Consider the following 16,441-nt stretch of genomic DNA (forward strand, 5'->3'; position numbering starts at 1 on the left):
AACAAAAAACCTATGATTAATTCAATGTTTCCTTTGTGTCAGCAACAATTTGAAACTTCTTGTGGATATTAACTTGTTTTATAGTACAACAAACTGAGTACTTTGTTTTTCCCAATTTCCAGTTGGGAAAGCAGGAACTTACTGAAATTCAGCAGCTAGATCTGCATTCTGGCATCCTGCCACTGCAGCAGAACTCTTAACCGCCTGTCGTTGCTGAGGCAGTGGGCAGACACTGAGGTGACAGACAGGAGCACCCAGGCTGGAGAAGAAGGCAGAGCAGAGAGGAGTCTGACTTTAAGAACAGGGAGAGTCTGGAAAGCGCTGCTGTGTAGACTGTTTCATTTCAATACTAAAATTAAAAATAAGTCTCTACCTAAGGATTAACGCTTTCAAAAGTCAAGACATTTCTAAGCTGTGATTAGAGTAAGCCAGACAATTTCCTCAGAAACCCAAATCCACAATACGGGATAGTACTGGTGCATTGTGTTAGAAAGCCCCACAGGGCTAGGTGTGGTGACACACACCCATCATCTCTGCACTTGGAGTCAGGAAGAGCAGGGTTCAAGGCCATCCTTAGCTACCCATGAGTTAAGAATTATCCTGTATTACATGGGAGACCCTGTCTTGGAGCAGACAAAATCAGGAAGGAATGGAGTCCTGGAAGGAAAAAAGGTATCAAACTGAAATTAACCCTTCAAATGTTTGTGTGACTTTTGACACACACACGCTCATGCTCACACACAGAGCTGTGTCTGCTTCATATTGTGTGCTGTTGACCTCTGTCTTCAGGGTCTGTCATAGAGGAGGTCCCTGCCATATAGGCTCAATTCAAGGTCAGAGGGAACAGGATAGGTGATTCTTAGCCTCTCGCCATTGCCATGCAGGGAGGTGCCTGCAAGGAAGGAGCCAGGCACTGGGTTTACATTTCTTTCCTTCCTTCAAGGGGACCAAGCAATTGCTTAGAGAGAGGCTATTTTTGGCAGCTTTTGTGCTCCTTAGATTCATCTGCCCAGGATACAAGAGAAAGCTCACTCTTTCATTGGTTCTGAAAAGCAATGTACTACCTGGGCTTCTTCCCAAGTGTTTACCAATTTTAGGGATCATATTTAGATATTAAGCCTCACAGGAGGCAAGCGCTAGCCAAGAGATCTTTTTCAGAATCCAGAGAGCAAACAAAGGGTTTAACAGATTCCTGATAATGTAACTTGAAAATAAAAAGAAAACTAAAAAGGAAGATAATGTCAAAACTCTCTCCTAAGAAGCATGTTCTCATCTCTCGTCTCATATAGAGTTAAATTATATGATGTATACATAAGGTTTTCCCATATTCATTTTGGAAATTACAAACCTGGGGGAAAGTAGAGGAAAATCTGTGCAAGGCAAGTTACAAATGTACCTTTTTACCTTTGCCTTATAAGCTAGAGTCTCTTTCCTCCAGTTTAGCTCAGAGAGGATCAAGTAACCTTCAAAATTAAATTTAAAATGCCACGTATCTGACATTCAAACCTATTTGTTTGACCCCATAGCCTGTGCTCCATCTACAGCACAACACTGTCCTAGATGGAGATTCTCTGCATTGGACCTAGTTCTTTGAGAGGCCTATGGTGGCCATATATCCTAAGCTTTCATTTCTTCTTCATTGTAAAGCCTTCATCATGCCTGAAATCCCTCCACAGTTCTTGGGAGAATCAAAATAGTCTTTTAATATGGGCAAGCAAAGATCAGGGCCTTATTTCTGTTCACATCCAGGCAGTTTCAGGTCACTTCTCTGGAAGATCCTGCAGCATCCAGAGAGAGAGTTCTCTGCAACAAATAACCTTTCCTGGATGGCAAGTCTGTCACCCTTTCCAGGGGGAGGTACTTCCTGTCCTCTACATTCTCAGCTTCTTGTGCAGTCTTGGGGAAACTGCTATCCTGAAACAAGTCTGTTTTGTAACTGCAATATGTACAACTTTGCAGATTCTTAGTGGTAATTTCAACTAACATTTCTATCCAACAGAATTTCAGTTCCTGCATTCAGCTTATGGTAGGAGAGCTATTTTTCCTCATCTGTATTATGGCCTATGAATGTGTTATCTTGTAACAATGATAGATTCCCTTCCCTTTCCTCCCCAAATCCCATCTCCTAGGCTTGGGCTCCCCCAGGTGGCCTAGCAGCAGTTCCTATAGCATGCAGGAACATGTCTGATGGTGCAAAATCATGGGTTGGAGACACACATGAACCATTCCCATAGGGCAGCAATGAAGGATCATGGCACTAAAAGGCGTTTCACACTCTAACCTGGCTGCCTGATTCGAACCAATGAAGGAAAATTCTAAGACCTGTATGTGGCTCCTCTGTTGGCTTAATGGTAGGCTTGGAGGAACCCCTTGATTATGCCTATTAGAACCTAAAACACCAGTCAGGATCAGATTTTCCATTTCCATTAGCAGTCTGACATGTTTGAAGACCTGGTTGACTTTGGATACAGTATGTTGCCTTCATCCAGATCTTGAGCTCTGGCCGCATTTTTCTGGATGATGAAAGGTACAGGCCAAGTGTGCCAGTGTGAGAGAGCTGAGTTGAGTTCTCTGGGCAGTGTGGACTCCAGGACCAAGGCACCACAGGAACTTCTGGGCACCTGTGAGGGTCCCAGCAGTGTAACTTGACTAGGTCCTTCTTGTCGCAGACAGTAAGGGACCATAGGAGAGACTTGCTACATTTATACACACCTGGGCTGCTTAGAGTGTTTTTATAAAATCTTTGAATGTTTTATCAACTTTTAATCTTACTGTTGGACAGTGAGTTTTTTTATACACAGCACATCTTTCGGAAGATGAGCTGTGAAATTTCTTTTGCTACTGCTGTGGGCTGCGTGATCTTGGGCAACTTGCTAATGTTCCCAGGCCATAAAGTTTTTTATGTCACACCATTTCAAGGTCCTTTTAAATGCTAGCATTCCGTTCTCTTGTAATTTTTATTATTTCAATAGTGCTAGCTACAGAACTGTTTCCTTTACACTTAGGAGAGACTGCTTTTTGTTTGCTGCAGGGTATGTGAACGCAAACAAAAGCTAGAGAAGGCTACATGCTTCCTCACCCCTCTGATCAGAACAGCGATTCTCCACCTAAGGCCACCAGGAAACACAGATATTTACATTATAATTCAAAACAGAAAAATTAAAGTTACGAAGTAACAATGAATTAGTCTTATGATTGGGGTCACCACAACATTAGGAATTGTATTAAAGGGTTACAACATTAGAAAGGTTTAGAACCACTGAGTTAGAGCCTCTCATACGAAGAAGTATAGATGGAGTGATTCACAAAGTGTTCTGTCCAGGCCCTACACTGGCCCTATAAAGATCCAACGACCAGTAAGATAAGCTCCCTATTCTCTAAAAACTCACAGTTTATTAGAGAAACATTCAACCAAGGACAGGAGCCTCTAAGACTCACAAGAACTGGGATAGCCAGTTATGTAGGATGATACGGTAGAGAGTCTTTAGCTCATGGCTGATCGCTGAATACATGCGGGCCAGGTGGGATGTGGAGAGAGAGATGCCGAAAGAGCTGGTAGAATAGACCAGACCATGCAGAGTTAAGCCCCTTGGCAGACTTGGAGAGCGATGAGCACTTTGTGCACAGTAGTGTGGGTTGGAGAGTGGTGCTGAAGTAGGGCCAGGCTATACAATCTCAAGGCTTGTCCTCAGTGACCTACTTCTGCCAAGGCTGTGCCACTTAAAGGTTCCACAATCTTCCAGAATATCACCTCTAGCCAAAGACCAAGTGTTTGGACTTGTCAGCCAATGTAAGATATTTCAGTTCAAACCACAAGACATCGTCCATGTTAGATCAGGGGAGTCTTGAATGGAAAGAGTTGAGTCCGTAGCCTATAGGTAACAGAGAACCATGGAATGTTTTTAAGAGACCAGTGTGGCTATTGGAGAGTAGAAGGGACAACTTAAAAAGACCACACCCAGAGCGTTAAGAAGCAGTTGAAGTGGCTAAGTAAGAGGAGATTAGAGCTTGACTTGGAGTTGGCCACAATTGTAGGGATGGACGCAAAGAACTACCAGAACTAGGAACCATCAAGACTGATATTATCAGTACTGTGAAACGATTAGTACTGCCAGTTTACAACACAACAAAACGGAAGCTCAGACAATTAAGTGACTTGCCCAAGGTCTCACAGCTAGTAAGTGGCAGAGCCCAGGCTAGATCTCATTTCCCAACTCAGTACGTGGTTCAGGATGATGGTCCCTTGCTGCCTCTCTTTGTAAATGTGCTTAACAGATTGTTCTAGTGTCAGAGGGCATGAGGGTCCCGTATCCAGGAAGTGAACAACTCAGCACCTAGATCTCGGCTGGCTCCGAGGCCTCCACGTGGGTTGCTCTGTTCTTATTTTTCTCCTCTCTGTCCTTTTTACACATCTATAATAATCACGTGAAGTCTTAAGTGAATGACTTAATAATGTTTTCATGTGATACACCTGTATTAATGATCAGTTAATACAAATGATAAAACATTTTCAGGAAGTAGTTCTTTTTTGGCACCCCAGACAGGCCTGCCCGTGAGAGCTCTTTCTGTTGCCATGTTGCTAAGAGCTTCAGTTGGCACTGGTTTCATCCAGCAGCTGAGCTCCGCATTGCTCCCCCCATAGAAAGGACTAGTATAGCGCTGAAGAGAGATACAGACGCATACAGTTAACGAGGAGGTTGGGTTGACTGTTAACAACTTACTTTCATTTAGTTTCCACATGTATCGAATTTTTAAAAATTATTAGCTATTTAAGCATTAAGGAAAATACAGAAAATGCTGTTTATTTTCTGTATAATAAAACCAGAAGAAAAGTCTAGTTCATCTGTAAAATGTAAAGTTTAGCCTAAGCAATCGCTTAGGAAAGACAATCAATGACACGTGCTTCCTTCCTGATTGATCTGCAACATTGGTTTGCTGTGACATGCTGTCTTGTTCACTCCCTGGTTGCTGTGTGGCTGAGTTGCATCCCCAGTAGACTGTAAGTACCCTGTGTGCAGTGATGTAACCCACGTGTGTGTTGCTGTCCACCGTGGCACTCCCCTCAGTGCTGAGTGCAGTTAGGCCTCAGTACTCTGGCTAATTTGATTTAACCTCAGTTGTCACACAGTCCTTCAGGCAATTGTCAGACTTTTGGCTTATAATGAAAATTATAACGATGCCCCACTCAAAAGAAGGAAAAAAAAAGTCAGAACAGAACAAATTGAGACCTCTGAATTCTCACGGTCAAATTGAGACCTTTTGGTTCTGGGTAGAGACCCACTGAGCTCCCAGGGCATGGGACTGCTCTGTCTGACTTCTCAGAGCAACATATTTGACACAGTAGTAATTTGTGGGTGGTTGTGGCCTTCAGCCACACTGAACGTCAGTCCCTGAATTTGGAGACCTTGTGATAAGATCTTTGACACTAATTGGACCCTTTATTAATTCCTTTCATATTATATCCCACCCTCTGGAGCAGAAACCCAAGGTGTTTATTTCAAGCAGATTTCCCTCTGCAGAAGCTGCACACTGTCCTGGCTGTCTAGCAAGGGCTCTGGGCTCTGCTTGGGGTTGGGCTGTCTCTGTTCCTCTTGCCAGATTCTCCTTTTAGTGTCACTTTCCTGCCCATGATTTCCTTCTCATTCCTCAGCATTTGCTGTATATATTGCGGGCCATCAATGCAAGCGGAGTCAGCCTCTGGAAGAACAATCTGATTCTAGTTCCAAAAAAAACCAGCAGAATGCACAACCTTCCCTAGCCATTATAACTCTGCCATAGAAGGAACAGAGATGCTAGTGGTAAACCAGGCGTCTCTGGAGGCAGCAAACCCTATAGGATCTATAGACCCAGCATACTTTCTTATTATGCTTCCTTCCCACTTACTAAAATATGTCAGGTTCATCTGATTGTTGTCAGTCCATCCCCTTACTGTTAATGTACTTTAGAACACTCTGTGTCCAAAACTCCCAACATCTAATTAGGATGGAAAAGATATTATAAAGAAAAAATTAATCATTTTTAACCTTAAAATAGAAATTTGTATCAAAAATGTGTCTCCTCTGGTATTTAAAAGGATAGTTTTCCCTTTCTTTCTTTCTTTCTTTCTTTCTTTCTTTCTTTCTTTCTTTCTTTCCTTCTCCCTCCCTCCCTTCCTTCCTTCCTTCCTTCCTTCCTTCCTCTCTTGCTCCCTCCCTCCCCCATCTCTTTCTCTCTTTCTTTCTCTCTTTTTCTCTCTCTCTTTCTTCTTTTGTGTAAAGGTATTTCCCCCCTGTTTCCTCTCTCCTTCCCCTCAGGTTACCATGACGGTAAGTTCGAGTCATTCCCCACCTCAAAATACTTACTGAAATTTCTCAAGCTGAGCTTTGAGCTATCCTATAAAATCTCTACAGATCTCAAACTAATTTCTGTAACATACTATGTACCTACCCCAGTTTTGACATGTATTTTCATAATGGCCAAAGGAGCATCTCTAACTCACGAGGAGCTGTCTCAGATGGAGTATTCAGTACTGCCTGTTAGGAGATACTCAGACATATGCAAGAAGTCTGTCTGTCTGACCGTGCTGGTGTGCAGAAGGAGTCGGCAAAGAGTGCCCTGTCCCATGGCCGATAGCAGAGCCACAGTGCTCAGGCCTTGAGGCTGCCATACACAGCTCGGCCGTGAGAAGAGATGCTGTCCCAGGGAGGCGCATGTAAAATGGTGGTTATTTGTCAGTTTTTCTCTGGAGGCAACTCACACTTATTAACCATACCTCAAATAAGTTTCAGACCACAGGGGATTTTTTAAAAAGACTCAGTTAATTTGGCCCACTACACTGTCAAAGACTTGCAAGTGTTCATGTTAATGAGAAGGTGGTAGAGGAAAATACCATTAGTCTTAGACCAGAAGGTGTAGAAAATGGTGATATTCAAGGGCCTCTTCATGGTTTTTATCACAGGTAGGGAAATCCTGAGTCTTAGCACTTAAGTGTAGGTTTCCTTGGATTTAAGTCATTTGGAAGCTCACTTCAGCACTCCTTCCAACCTACTATCCCATCTCAAAAAGGCTGACTCATTCTGTGTGTCTGAGCAGGCTCCTTGAGTTATGTTTCTGTCTAGCACAAGACCCTTGCTTTTGTGTCTGTAATTGGCGATGCCCACTTCTTATTTCTGCCTAATGCCGTTCTTCTGTCTTCCCTTAAGCCACTCTGCTGATGAAACAAGCCTGGCCACAGAACTCCTCTTCCTGTGGCACTGAAGGCACCTTCCACCTCCCAGTGGACACCGGGACGGAGAACCGAACTTACCAAGCATCCTCTGCGGCTTTCAGTAAATACAGCCTGTCTCCTCCTGTCCTTGTTCTCCTTGATTGGGACTGATTCGTTTGTAGCAAGAAAGGAAAGGGAATTTTTTAAAATGGCATTTTTAATGTTAACACCGTTTTAAGAGGTTCTCCTTCCTACTCAGGCAAGAAAATTGGACTTTGACATTCAAGAAAAATGTTCATCTTTGATCATGCCTTTAGCTTTAGGACACTATCCCACAGCAGAGAGAGGGGAGCATTCCTGGGCCAAGAACGTGGATTTGTGAGAGACTGTTACTGACTCTTAGGGGAAAGAACCAGGGCCCATTTGAAGGCCTTGTGTATTTTTGAACTGAGGCAGCTTTTCCCATCCACTGGTTTTCTTGACTTTAGCGCTGTTGCCGTCTGGGCCAGATAAGTTCTTGCCTATATGTGGTAGGATGTTTAGTAGGATCTATAGCCTCTGTTAGATGCCAGCAACAAAGCACACTGCCACACCCAAAAAAGTTCCTAGGTATGGCTCAGTATTCCCCTGGAAAAGAAAAGTGTCTTCTCTATAGGAAACATTGCCCTAGTTCATCTAAGTACACTGTGGGAACATGGCATGACGTAGACGGAAGCCAGCAGCCAGATTGGTCATGTCCATCCTGAGGCTCAGTGGGGTAACTGATGCTGTCACCTTTGTAGCGTTGGTAACAAAATGATTCCAGTGAAGACCCTCATTTAGAAAGTAGAGTGGAAGAACGTGTGCCTGCAGCAACTGTCGGCCATGGGAGTGGACAATGGTTAGCGTTGGACATGGGGCACCAATGTCTGAATTTATGCTAGCAGGCCCTGGACAAACCCTTAGCAGGATGTTGTAGGAAAGTAACCTACTAGGTAGGCTAAGAAAATTCATTGAATTTGTTATCTTTCCCTTTAAATATCCAGTGTCCTTGCTTTTGTTTTTTGGTTGAGATCAAGTGTAAATATCCACTGTTGGAGCTAGGGAGATGGCTCAGCCGCTGAAAGCACTTGGCTTTCAGTAACTCCAGTTTCAGGTGACCTAGTGCCTGCTTCTGACCTCTTTTTGTATTAGGCGTGAATGTGGGGCACATATGTACACAGGCAAATTCATACACATAAAATAAAAACAAACCTTTAAAAATAAATAAGTTAAATATCCAATGTCAAGCCTGTCATGGTAGCACATGCCTGAAGTCCTACCACTCAGGAGGCAGAGGCAGGGGGATCTCTCTGTAAGATAATAACTAGCTAGCATTGTCTACACAGTGATGTCCAGGCCAGCCAAGGCTGCATGATGGGCCCTTGTCTTTAATGAAACAGAAACAACAAACGTCATTTTTTCTCTGTTGTCATTGTCCTTACCTGTCAGCATTTACTAACTCAGCATGGCATACCTTTTTGTAGATTCTGCAGTTTCCAGGTGCTTCAAGTAGAGCTTAATGAACATGTGTAAGATTATATAATGTAAACTGAGTTGCACATACTTCACAAATGTATATGAATAAAGGCACAGTTACTACAGTGCAACAGAGAGACCTGGAGGGGAAGATACAGGACTCCAGTTCCACAGAACTTTGGGTGATTCATAGCTGCGCTTTGTTTCATAGTCTCTTGAACTGTATACAATGGTGGCCTTGGGCTAAGTCACTTTTAAAGTCCTTGCTAGTCACTGGACTCTTGAGTCTCTCCCTCAGGAGTTATTACCTATATCCTTCCCACGAAACCCTCTGTTCTAGCTGCCCTCAGCAGTAAGCCAGCCTTCAGGTTTGCTCACATACCTTTAGAAATAGTGGCCTCATTCGTCCAGAGGTTGCCCTTCCCACAGCTAGGTAGTCTTGAGTGTCTGATCTTCTGTGCTATATCTTCTCAAGGCCCAACAGAAATGTCCAGTAGTCACATGTTACTCTCCCCTCCTATATAGGCTGTCAAGTTTCTAGATAAGACCAAAAGGTATCACCTTCAAGCAAGCAATACATAAGTGGATGTGATTTTTTTTTTAATGGATTTGAGATTGATTGACTGATTGACTCATGCAGGCTCAAAGGCTCCCCCAAGCATTCATGTTTCATTGCTTTTACATTCAGGGCACTTTGACAAATTTATACCAATTTAACCAATACACTTGCTAAAGCCTGTTCATAATTAGCTATCCCTCTTACTTATTCAGTGCTTTATTGTTTAACTACCAACAAGGAGACAGAGGTCAAGGCAAGATTCAGACATGCAGTATTGTTTTGTCCAGACTTTGTCCAGATGTATAAATCTGATGATCAATAAACCAATTAGTGTAAAAAGTATCCTTGATGTGAAGATCGATGTCTGTGAACGTAGGCGGGACTGTATAACTGAAAAAGATTTATGACATTGAAGCAGAGTTAAGAGGCTGCAAAGGCTTTATCTTGCTAATGCACATGGTGTCTTTCTATTCTCCCGTTGATAAGCCTAAAGCTATGACTAGGAGCCCGAGACACACAGCAGGCAGGCATCGTAAACAAAACCTCTTTCTAAGGCAGAGCTGGCACTTCTTCTGACAGAACTCCTTTGTCTCATGACACTGCCTTTAGTGAAACGGGATACAAAGGCCAATATACCAGATGCCCAAGATCATACCGTAGAGACAGTTAACTCAGAAACCGCTCTACCCAGGGCAACATTAGCCTTGAACTCTGGAGCCAGCTCTAAGAGTATAGATGTGCCATGCGATTTTTGAAAAATTACTGGATTTCTAAGTTACAGTTTCTTCCTCTGAAAAGGAGCAGGTTGAATGTAAGCTTCAAATGTCTTTTAAGGGTATAGCCCCCCAAAGTTCCCATTCTGTGACCTTCAGATTCATCATTCATTTCAAAGTAGCTAGGCCTCCAGGCAATGAGTTGGCTCTAAATTTATTTGAGTAAAAATCCAGGAGATGATATTGCAAAAAGCCCAGCAACTTCTTTTACTTAGATACACAAAGTAATAAACCCTGACTTTTTATGATATCTAAGCCTGGGATAGTAGCCCTAGATTTTCAGTGTTCCCCAGGATGAGGTCAGGATATAGATGATGTCCTCATAGAAGTCCTTCTGAAATACTCAGGATTTAGAATGTCAGCATCAGAAATGCCCTCTGAAATGATCTAGTCCAAATGAAGATATTCCTGAGGCAGCACTGCCTGGAAAGGATCTCAAGAAAAAGCCTGAGCTTGTATGGTTTCTGCAGCCTCAAGGAAGATCCTTCTGCCCCTGGGGGTCACCTTGAGGTGCATTGTGGTGAGTGCTTCTTTGTGCAGCCATTCTCTGTTATCATCTCTCATCTGTGAAGTTCTCATCCTAGAGATTTCCAGCATCTCCTCCAGCTCTCCTTCCCATCCCAAGCTCCTAGAGATGAAAGCAGGCTATCGCTAGCCTTTCTTTGACTGCCCAGGGTATTTCGACATTGATTTGTATTCTGAGTGTGTGTCTTGTTTAATAACGTGAAGGTGGGACATTCTTCTACAAGGTTATTCTTAGATGTATAAACCAGATTCTACTGTGGTCTCTTTAGAAACGTTTGATTCTCCGCAGAGGGGCAACCCTGACACTCTGTAATGTGATGGCTTCTGTTGCTTAGATGGGGAGGTGCACCTTCCCTAGGAAATTCCAGAGCGTGTTCTCTAGTCACAGAGAAGAAAGCTGCCTTCATTGCTGGCTTGTTAAAGAATTGTAAAGTTTTAGAATCTTAGAACCCTGGGGTTTGTGTTCCAAGTTGAGCCGACCTAGTCACAGTCCAGCTCTTGCCTCTTGTAGTTTCTGAGAGCAGTGTGTGCTTATGTGCCTGAGGAGAAGACATTTCCTACTGTCTCTGTACACTAAGAGAGAAAGTAAGAGCTACCCTATATGGACCCCATCAGGCGTTCGGTTAGTTGGTCCCCGTGCTGCTTGTAACCGGTACTCTGTAGGAGTGCATTTGGAGGCAGGTGGCTTCTGGTTCATGGTAGAAAAGACAAATTCTGGATAAATTCTGGCACATCCTCCACATCTCAATTTTGGCTTTTGTTTTTGGGTGTCTTTTCATTTTTAGTTTGCTGTGAGGAAGATCATAGTTTTGTTAAGGTTCTGCCACTGACACTACATCCCTAGCCCCCACACAGCTGCTGCTTTTTCTTCTTTTTAATCTTTAAATTAAGGGTCAGTAAACTTGTCTAGAAAGAACCAAATAATAGATACCTGAGGTTTAAGGGTCTATGATGGTATCTGTAACGACCATTTTGGTAGGAGCAGTTGGTCCACCCTGGTGGCTGGCATAAGCCTATAATCCTAGCTACTAGGAAGTTGGAGTAAGAAGATTGAGAGTTTGAGGCTAGACTGAGTCATAATGTGAGTTCAAGCCCAGCCTGACCAATCTAATAAGATTCTGTTTCAAAATGAGATTAAAAAGAGGACTAAGGATACAACCCAGGGGTAGAGTACATGCCTAGTATGTGGGAAACTCTAGATACACACACACACACACACACACACACACACACAATAACACACTGTAGTAAAGCAAATTTGAAGTAAAGTTTTGTACATATCCTACCTTAGAAATTCACCATTTACACTATTATTAAAGACTTATTTTCCCTCCTAAAACTAAGGTCCAGAGATTTGGCGTTGCTTAACCAAGTTTGGAGGAAAGTTAGACCCTAAGTCCACATCTCTTCTCTTCCAAAAAACCTGCTCCACCCTACCTTCCCCATTCCCGCCCCTTTTTGTAGAAAAAGCTCTGTGGAGCTAACAGGGCCTTTGGTAAGGGTCTTATCACCTAAGCTAAAGCCCAGACAAGTCTAGGAATGGCAACCAGATACAACCATATAGAACCAAGGGGTAAGACAACGGCTCCCCACTGGGGCTCTAAAACTAACGTTCCCATAGAAGAACTTAGAGTCTTTAGAAATTCCTTAAAAGACCTGTTTCATTCAACCTCTGGATTTTCTGTGTAAAAGAGGGATGGGGTCCCTTGATGATCACCAGTTCCATAGGTGATTCTCAAGAACACAGTCCTGTCAAGTTATTCTGTGAACCTAAGCTCTCACTTAAGATGACTAAAGGCAACAGTATGATAGCTCTAAAGACGGCTCCAGGCCTGACTTCTGAGACTCGCTTCTGTCCATCCTTCTGAGATAGGGCTATAGCATGGGTTCTAGGTCCATTTTTTTTTTAAAGATTTATTCATTTATTATATATAAGTACACTGTAGCTGTCTTCAGATACACCAGAAGAGGGCATCAGATCTCATTACAGATGGTTGTGAGCCACCATGTGGTTGCTGGGAATTGAACTCATGACCTCTGGAAGAGCAGTCAGGTGCTCTTAACCGCTGAGCCATCTCTCCAGCCCTCTAGGTCAATTTTTAATTTCTAACGTTCGGTGTTTGGGACAGAGGTGACCCTTCTCCAAGCCACAGGAAAGAAGGGAAAGGCCAGCTCTACAGAGCAAAGTTTTCAACATCCGAGAAGATAAGGATCTTTGAGTGGTGGTTTATTGATAATAGCCCATAATAATAATAATAGTAGTAGTAGTAGTAGTAGTAGTAGTAGTAGTAGTAGTAGTAGTAGTAGTAGAGAGAGAGAGAGAGAGAGAGAGAGAGAGAGAACATATGAACATACTTAGGATATATATGTGAAACCAGCTTGGGTATCATAGTGAGTCCCTGAGTAAAAAACACAGGGTTAGGAGAGAATGGGGGAAGCAAGATAGAGAAAGATAAAACCACAGAAGATGTCCTGAGATGCTGGGTAAGGAGCCAGGATGAGAACGGAGCAATAAGAAGTGAGGGGGCATCTCTAAGTGCCTTTCCTTACAGGCAACTCAGAACCCCAGGCAGGCTGTCAGCTGGAAGGGCCCCAGAGAGACTGTCTGCTTCTAGCTTCTTTTTTGGATGAGAACCCTGAAACCCAGAGAACTAAAACATACCCAAATCATACTTGCAGCCCATGGGCTCCAGGACTGAAGGAGCTGCCTGGGGCCAGGGCTCTGAGGATAGAACCCTGATCTCTTGCCTATCCTGTGTTTCCAGATGGATTTAACCCGTTCTCATTTGAGGAATTGCTACTGGGCCCTGCTGCCTTCAAGCAATGCTGTGCTGCCAACTAACTTGGTGTCTCTTCTATTGCCTTGGTACAGGATATACTGCAGGGACACCATACAAGGTCCCACCGACCCAGAGTAATACTGCTCCACCCCCCTACTCCCCATCACCCAACCCCTATCAGACGGCCATGTATCCAATCAGAAGTGCCTATCCCCAGCAGAATCTGTATGCCCAGGTAGGTACACATGGAGGACCTCTTCTTCAGGAGTCTCCAGCCAGGATGGGGTGGCATGGGATGGGGGAAAAAAAACAGAGTTAATGGGCTTGGGCAGCTGTCACTGCAATGTCACTCAAGCGTTATCCTGCAAGACTGCCTATTCTGCCTTACTCCCAAAGGGTGAAGTCAGTTAGGTTAACAGAGCTCCAAATGTCAGAGGGCCATTAGGTAGGCTGGGGTCGTCTAGCATAACTCCTTTGTTGAACAAGTGGGGAAGCTGAGACAGTAACAGAGAAGGCTTGTCTAAAGTCACACACTGAGCTATTGGCTGGGTAAGGCTATGCTATCACATGTTTTCATCTTCCCTCTTTTAATCTCATACCTTCCTTTCCTTAATGAAGTCTATGAACAAAGTAGGAAAGAATATATATATATATATATATATATATATATATATATATATATATATATATATTCTTTGTGTGTGCTACAAGCCCTCTGTGACCTGAGGTGAGTCATTTTTTAGTGTGCATTCTTGGTCCCATTTGGATTTCTTCTGCTGGAGAATGTGTGTGACTGATAGGAGACAAGAACTGTATAAGGTGCAGCATGGCCATGACACATTCTCCTGAAGTGACAGTTCTACATGAGGTATAAGTAGTAAGGAATGTGCTTTTTGGGTTTAAAAACTAACTATGCTGCTAGTGCTGTGCGGTGCACACACTTTTATTCCCAGCACTCCAGAGGCAGAGGCAGACCAGTCTCTGAGTTTGAGGCCAGCCTGGTCTACAAAGTGTGTTCCAGGACAGCCACAGGACACTGGCTTGTCTTGGGGGAAAAATAGCTGTGTTAGTGCTGAAGAAATGGTATAGTGGTTAAGAGATCTTGCCGTTCTTGCAGAGAACCTGGGTTCAATTCCCAGTACCCACTTGGCAGCTCACAACCATCTGTTACTCCAGTTTCAGTGGATTCAATGTCTTCTTCTGGTCTCTGTGCATTGTGCAGGCAGAACATAGATTCACACATATGTTAAACAGCCAATATAAAGCATTTTAAAGTAGCTATGTTATAGAGTATACCACAGAACTGGGGCCTGACAGTGTGTGCTTCTAATCCAAGTACTGGGAAGAATTTCAAGGCCATCCTCAACTATGTAGTGAGTTTAAGTAAGTCAGTCAGTCAGTCAGTCAGTCAGTCAGTAAATGGAGAAAACAGGAGGCTTGAATCAACTTTTCCCAAGTACGACAGTAGTAGCTTAGCCTGCGCTCTCTAACCTCTAAGGTTACAAACAGGGAGGCCCTTGTTATTTACTTTAAGATAAGAGAATTTCAGGATTAATCTCAGCTGCGGCTGTCTGCCCCAGGGCAGGAGGCAACCATGTGGCCTGGGAAGTGTGACATCACTTCAGACCACTGTCTCCATCCTCACTCTTGCTCTAAGGGGAACTAGGGAGAGACATCTTGGGAAATGCCACCAATAGAGACGGAATGAACATTACATTGCAGCAGTGTTTGAATGCCATTAATAATTCTTCCACCAGAATGGCAGTGCTGGTGTCTCCATGCTGAGAAACTGACTGTGTCCCTTACTGTTAAATTAGGGACAAGGTAACACCTTGGAACCATATTTTTTAAAATATAAAATGTTTTAAAGCTGGGGCTAAAGGAGGAAATCTCTTACTCATCAGTCATAGCAACTCTAGGAGGGCAGCAAGTTGCAGTGAAGAGGGCCTTACTTTTTCCCAGCTGAGCCATAGCACTGAACTGACCTCGGTTGTAGAATGAGACACAGCAGAGCCCCAGCCTAGATCTGTGTCCCTAGGCCAGAGCTTCTCATACCTGGCCACCTAAAGCCTGGAAGAGCAGCTCCCCACCCTCCATTTCCTCTCTTCTCAGGGAGCCTACTACACACAGCCTGTGTATGCTGCCCAGCCTCATGTCATCCACCACACCACGGTTGTCCAGCCCAACAGCATTCCCTCTGCCATCTACCCAGCTCCTGTTGCTGCCCCCAGGACCAATGGTGTGGCCATGGGCATGGTGGCAGGCACCACCATGGCAATGTCAGCAGGTAAGGGCAACTCTGCCCAAGCAGCCTTTGCTCTCTTTCGGGAATTCCTCACATTGGAGAACAGTCATGGAACTGGCTGCAGCCCAGCATGAGAAATCCTGTGCCAGGCAGGGCCTTTCCGGGGAGACAAGGAGGGATGCTCTAAAACTTAGACATTTAGAGTCTAAATTACTCATAGGGATAGGAAAGTTTGCACACAGGATGGGATACTGAGCAAGGCCTAGAGTAGTGGATGAATGGAGGCTAAGCAGAGATGAAAGGGAAGGGAAGTGCGAGCAGTACATTCTCAGGAAGGAAGGGTTTAAGGGGTGAGCGGAGAGGCTGCCCCACTGCTGAGACCAGATTGTGGAAAGACTTGAATGCTTTGAGGTGAGAGAACCGACAGCTCTCTAGTAGGAGATGGGGTTGGGGCTGAGCCTTCTGGCTGTAGGCTGCATCAGGAGAAAAGGAATCTAGGGGAGGAATGTTGACAGCGGGCCTCCAGTAGCAGCAGCAGGGGCCAGGAAGGAGCACACAAGCACTGTTGATTAGCAGGGAGGAGCATAAGGGCCTTTCCCATAATTAATTGTAAGAACCCAGAGAACTAGGAGTCCCTGAAGACTCCTTGTGGTGCTAAGTCCTGCCACTCAGGAACCTTGGGGATAAAGGAGGGAGATGTATCATTAGAGACATGGACATCCCATGAAGAGCACGACGACTAGAGGGTTGTGACTACCTTACACAAACCCAAGTTCTGAAGAACCAACTAAGTTGCCACCTGAAGTAAGAAAGCGGGTGCCATGGTTGCTCAGTACAAAAGCAATCTGCTAGGTGCTTGCTCAGGGCCAGCCTATT

At 44.1% G+C, this 16,441-nt stretch overlaps 1 protein-coding gene across 7 annotated transcripts in view; it reads left to right on the top strand.

Moving 5' to 3' along the window:
- Fam168a (family with sequence similarity 168, member A) overlaps positions 1-16,441 on the top strand; it is a 146,096-nt gene that overhangs the window by 123,014 nt on the left and 6,641 nt on the right. For 3 of the 7 annotated variants that reach the window (NM_001108494.1, XM_039082504.2, XM_017589376.3), the window contains 4 exons: positions 2,000-2,026; positions 7,182-7,307; positions 13,413-13,555; positions 15,433-15,607. In NM_001108494.1, the coding sequence (NP_001101964.1) occupies positions 2,000-2,026; positions 7,182-7,307; positions 13,413-13,555; positions 15,433-15,607 (471 nt within the window). The remainder of the gene's footprint in view (positions 1-1,999; positions 2,027-7,181; positions 7,308-13,412; positions 13,556-15,432; positions 15,608-16,441) is intronic. The other 4 variants (XM_006229773.5, XM_039082510.2, XM_017589377.3 and 1 more) reach the window with 2 other exon arrangements.

This window comes from Rattus norvegicus, chromosome 1 (assembly GCF_036323735.1).
Source record: "Rattus norvegicus strain BN/NHsdMcwi chromosome 1, GRCr8, whole genome shotgun sequence".
Taxonomy (NCBI): Eukaryota; Metazoa; Chordata; class Mammalia; order Rodentia; family Muridae; genus Rattus; species Rattus norvegicus.